General features: G+C 44.2%; 1 protein-coding gene across 1 annotated transcript; it reads right to left on the bottom strand.

Moving 5' to 3' along the window:
• Positions 1-455: 455 nt before the first annotated feature.
• On the bottom strand, positions 456-4,677 carry PPP1R3C (protein phosphatase 1 regulatory subunit 3C). Its single transcript, XM_042818366.1, has 2 exons — positions 4,561-4,677; positions 456-2,991 (listed from the first exon to the last, which is right to left on the bottom strand). The coding sequence occupies exon 2, from the start codon at positions 2,988-2,990 to the stop codon at positions 2,046-2,048; it is 945 nt and encodes a 314-aa protein (XP_042674300.1). The 5' UTR covers position 2,991; positions 4,561-4,677; the 3' UTR covers positions 456-2,045.
• Positions 4,678-5,468: the final 791 nt, after the last annotated feature.

Below are 5,468 nucleotides of genomic sequence, written 5' to 3'. Positions count from 1 at the left end.
CAAAGACAGCATAACAAGCTAAGTACCAGGTGAAAGTGAGCCAGAAGACATTAAGGACTATTGTCTAGGTGCACCCAGGCATGCATCACATATGCTACAGTTCAGCAGGAAACTCAGGCCACTGGACTGGCACGGAAGTACCCCTGCAACAGGAGAAGCACTAGAGAAATGTGTCAAAACCAAAACATGAGTGAGACAGACAGTTTTTCTGTTTGTTTGTTTTAAATGACGATAATGTAAGGCTAACACTCTTGATAACCTCTTATTCAGTGAAGAGTTTGGATTTCATCTTCAGGATGACATCAGATGTTGTGCTGAGATACCATACTATAGTCAACTTTACCAATAGCTGGTGGCACAGAGCAAACCTGCTATGCCTCATGCTCCTGTTGGAACTGTAGTTGTTTAAAGAAGGAATGGAATTAGCACATTGAGTTGACTCAATAAGAACCAGATGTATCAAAACACGATTTATTCTTAAAATAGCTAGTAGACACTTAACAGCATGGGTTACATTAAAAAAAAAAAAAGTGCAATCAGTGGAAGAGACTTATTTTATCTTAGCATTTATCTTCTCATTACACTGCAGGTAGCTTCAGACTGGGGCTATTTCACAAGTCACATGTATTTTGATGTTAACAACACTTCTTTACAGTTAAAAGGTGTGCCAGTATTTACAACTGCTGAGTATATGCCGGACAATTTCCCACACAAATCTTGCATGAAACACAGACCATGTTTACAGTTTGATGGCTCAGGAAGCTAAATTACAAGCATGTGATATAAAATATACGCTTGTTTAAAAAGAAAAAAACTTCTAAAATGAGGTACAATAAAACTGAGCAGTTTTCTATTTATATGCAAGCCTATATTCATTCTAGAAAAACTAGCAGCAATTCTGCTCTTTAAAAGAAATTAGCTTTCACCAACTGCAGCTAATTCACTGTCTTCAATATGAAGGACCTTTCCTATATTACACACTTTTCAAAAGTTATCTCTGACTCTGCAATAGGGAGCAGGATACTCAACCATTAGGTGCTGTAAGACTAGATCAGGAAATGAGTGAAATCACCTAATGCTGCCACAGGCTAAGACATTTACAAATCATTCAGTCTAAGTCTATACACTAACCTTGGCTTCAGCCTTTACTTTTGGCATGTATAGTGACTGTTTTTTTAAAGGCACATTTTTCTTTTAACATTAGAAGGTAACCATCAGCCTGTCAAGCGAGTAGAATGATGAAGGTAGAAATCAAGGTTCGATTTGATCTTAAATGCAAGATATCCATTATTCCCAAGGCCAGTGAGGTCAGAGATGTCTTCCCAAAGACACTTCCACCACTCACTTTGCATCATTACCTGTGTTTTCCTTTTTAATTTCATAAATTTTTCCTTTATTTAGAAAGCCAGCTTTGAAGACATCAACACATTGTCCATCTCCAAGTTAGGCAGCACATCTTACCTCTTCTCCTTCTCCCACTTTTCCATTATCCGCTCCAAGTTTCCTAATCTTTATTGAAGCCACAAATCCTAGCCATGCAGTCCTACCTGCCACTGCTACAAGCATGTAGGTCATTGCAAGCCTCAGTCCTGAAAGCACTGCCTCAGCTTTGCTGCGCTAACAGGCACAAAATGGACTGTGATGTTCTGCTTCTGTGACACCTCTGTGCACATGCATTCACACACATACAGCTGCTACAGCTTGCTAAGATACTGTCACCTTCCATAGCTCCTAACAGAGTCTCCTGCCTAATGACTCAGGAGAGATAACAGCAGAAAGCAAGTCGCATATACTTAAGATACAGGCATGCTATTTCTAGTCGGTGGTATATGCATGGGTTTTATCTTGTTTGCCTTTCTTTCCAAGGCTGAGTTTTGGCTAAGAACTTCAATAACATAATATGGCTTAACGAGTCCCACAGACTGCTGAATTTGGAGTTGCAAAGGCAGCCACAGCTGCCGGTGGTTTTGTTATATAGTTATGTGAACCAGAAAGCTAACACTGATTTGTTGCCAAGTGTAAGAACACTTCCAAGATAGTGTCTGTCACCAATATGGTGATGAATTTTCAATCCCACCTGAGCTCTGCCACTGGGGAAAGAGGCCACTGGACAGCCTTGGACTGCCGAGATGATCGGGCTCTCTCTCCTGCCCTCTCCTTGGAGTTGGAACATCAAAACAGTCTTTTGTGGCAGATGGTATCCGAACACCATCAGATTTCCACTCTGCATGGAGAATCTTATAATTCTGCCCCTCATTATTGTCCCAGAAGGTACGCTCTCCACTTTGGTAGGAAATGCAGAACTCTATTTTCTCTTGAGAAGGAATGGCAGGAGGCAAGTCAATAGTAAATGAGAAGGTATCGTTTTCAGAATCACCATAAATATTGTTCATGTATACACACGCCATGTCCGTGTAAGTCTTCCACGTATCAAAGGTGATTCGAACATGAACCTTCTTCTCAAAGCTCACGTTTTTTACTTTCACAGTGCCTGACAGCACCTTCTCTTGTAGGCTGCAGTTCTCCAGACAGACCAAGTTCTTCTGCAGGCGGTTCCTGAAGTCCAGGTAGTCAGCAGAGGGACGTGGGAAATCCAGAATCAAGTTTTTCTCCTCATGAAGCTTCAGGTTAGAGGTTATGCTTTCAAGACCTATAAGATCAAACTGGAGGTCCCAGCTAGGGTGCTCCTGGACCTCTGAGAAGGTGTGTATAGCTGTCAGGGAGAGCCCCTTTGAATCTGCAAACACAACTCGCTTTTTGGCTCGGGCTGACGAGTGGTTCCAGTCACTGTTCTGTGCCTCAGAGTCACGTCTCACATGGAGACATGGTCTGAGAGGTTTGAATCTGTTCACAAAGTTATTTCTCTGGCAGCTCTCAAGGGGGCTGAGGAAGTTCTTCAGAGGTGGTGAATGGGCTAGGCAGATTCTCATGGCCACGTCCACAGGCATGATGGAGTTTGGCAAGGGTCTCGGATCTAAGATCTGAATCATTCTGAAATGAGCAGAAAGACAGCGTGTTATTGTTTGTTCCATCAGGGAAAAGCTTGTTGAGAATGCATTTTTGCTTCATCTGCTGTCTTAATTATTCATGACCTTCTCTTTGCACACCTTTAACTAATGCAGCCTAAATTAATATTGACAGTTCAAGATAGGAAACAGAGTGAATATATTGTCATTTCTTTACAATTCTGCAATTTTTCAATACAAATGGAATCTCATTTGCTTTTTCCAAACCTCTGAAACATGGATTTTAGTAACAGCTAATTAAACACATCTTCCTGAAAGCACATAAAAGAACATTCTAGTGTGTAGTCCATATAGATCAAGTTACAGTGAAAGTGCTCATTCACTTCAATTTCTTTCAGAGACTCTGAGCTGAGTCTTCAAATTCCAACAGACTGGATCAGACTGCATTTGAGCAGACAGCACTACATTAATCAAGTTACCTATCCCCTAAGATCAACAGCTAGGATGCTACATATCACATCACCCTAGAACTCTGAATATTCAGAAGTGAATTTGTTAGGCAATTTGGCTTTTAGTTAAATCAGATATGAGCTATTAACCGAGGTCTAGTTAAGAAAGCTGGTTTGCACTGCGAACACTGCTGAGTAAATGGGGGAAAGAATAAAGGAGCTGAAGGAGAACTTTTTCTTCATTTATGTTCTGACTACTGTATTAAAAACAGCCCTTATATCCCCCAAAGTCCATGCCTAACACCTGCTGCAAGCATTTGATAAGAACGCTACAGCTTTCTTTAAGATTTATTCCTAAACCTGTCTCTCAGATGATGAAAACCACATTTATTTTACAAAATGCTCTCAAATATGATTTGAGTTTTGGATGGTCCTACATGGAGCCAGCAGTTGGACTCTGGGGTCCTTGCAGGTCACTTCCATCTTGGGATACTCTGTGATTCTGTGATGCTAAAACCAAGGTCAGTTAGCAGGAGTATTTGCAGAAGGGACTCCTACTGCAGTGCATCTCTTCTGGTAAGGACCCAATCCTTACTAGAAATATGGATTTCTGTTGAGTCATGGGAAACAAGAGCACTTGCTTTGTCACTTAAATAAATGGCATTCTCCTTCCCAGTGTTCTCACTGGTATTCCAGAGCACTGCCAAAAAAGCAGAATCTGCATTGACCTCTTCATTCTTCTCCTTGCCTTTTTTTTTTTCCCCCGTCTTAAACCGTGGCAGCATTTACCATAATAGGTAGTGGAGTACCAGCATCAGATTTATCAAGTCTTGTTTGGCTTTTAGCAGAAACAGGATTGTATTCTCTCCAGTTTCCATGACCAGCTCCATAGGCTGCTGCTCCTAAGGTTATGCAATATTTACAAAAAAAAAAAAAAAAAAAAAAAAAAAAAAAAAAACATAATGGAACAGCCATGCTGCTAGGAGAGGCAAAAATCTGCCAGCAAAAGATGATGGGGTTCAGCAGCATTCAGAAGGCAAGTGTTAAGTCCTTCTGCAAGCCTGATAGGAGCATAGTGCAAGCTTTGAGGTTTCATTCCCCAGAAGGATGAAAATCGATTTTATTCCCCCCTCCCCTTTACTTACTTCCTTCTGCGGGGCTCGAAGCGCACGCTAGAACTGCACCGAGGGAGAGCAGGCGCAACGTGGGGCAGCGGGGCCCCGGGCCGGCGGCGCTCACCTGCGGCAACGCACGGGCAATGCGGTGCCGTTCCTCCGGAGCCTCCTCGCGCCGCTGCCTTTATGCGCCGGGCTCGGCCCGGCCCCGGGGCGCGGCGCGGCGGGGCTGTGCGTGCCGAGGCGGGGGGGGGGGTGGGGGTGGAAGTCGCAGTCGCTCCACGTAGCCGGGGCTGCGGGGCGGGCGGCGCCGAGTGCCGCCCCCTGGGGCTTCGGCGGTTGTTGTTTGCGCGGTGTGATGGTAGCCGCGAGGTATTGGGGTGCCATTGCTTCCTGGTACATCGAGGGCTCTTCTCTCCCCACTCCCATCCCACAAAGTCGTTTCCAAAACTGCTGTGCTGGAAATAACTTCGATATTTTTGCCTCTAAGAGCCCGAGCCCTGCTGTGTTGGCTCTGTACGGTCGAGGGTGCTGGCTGCGTTGAAGGATGCGTGTCTCACAGCAGTGTTTGGAATGGGGAGCTCTTTGACCCACTCAGACTACCTGCACCCCTTGCATCCCTTGGAAAGGAGAGGGGGTGACGTAGCCTCAGCACAGCTCGGGGCGGCTGGAGCTTCATATGGCACTCACTGGTAGCAGGCCTTTCCCAGAACTAGGAAAGCACATAGGTTTGCTGTATGGAACTTCCAAGTGAATATTGTTTAACGTGTCAATGTGGAGCTTCTTCCTGTTGCTGCTTTAGCAGGACACTAGCTAGCAGAACAAGAGTAACACCAGCTTGAAACTGCAAACTGTCAGATTTGATGAAAAGGAGCTGGAAACCTATGTTGTCAGGGTCTGAAGTCTGTCATCCTGGGCTACACCTGTCTTTGTCTAAA

Source organism: Centrocercus urophasianus, unplaced genomic scaffold, assembly GCF_019232065.1.
Source record: "Centrocercus urophasianus isolate 14NV4802_14NV808 unplaced genomic scaffold, USGS_Curo_1.0 seq_17, whole genome shotgun sequence".
Classification (NCBI taxonomy): domain Eukaryota; kingdom Metazoa; phylum Chordata; class Aves; order Galliformes; family Phasianidae; genus Centrocercus; species Centrocercus urophasianus.
This window is presented reverse-complemented; position numbering and strand designations above follow the sequence as displayed.

Excerpts from the sequence above, each read along its gene's own strand:
- PPP1R3C (XM_042818366.1), bottom strand. The coding sequence starts at position 2,990 with ATGATTCAGATCTTAGATCCGAGACCCTTGCCAAACTCCATCATGCCT.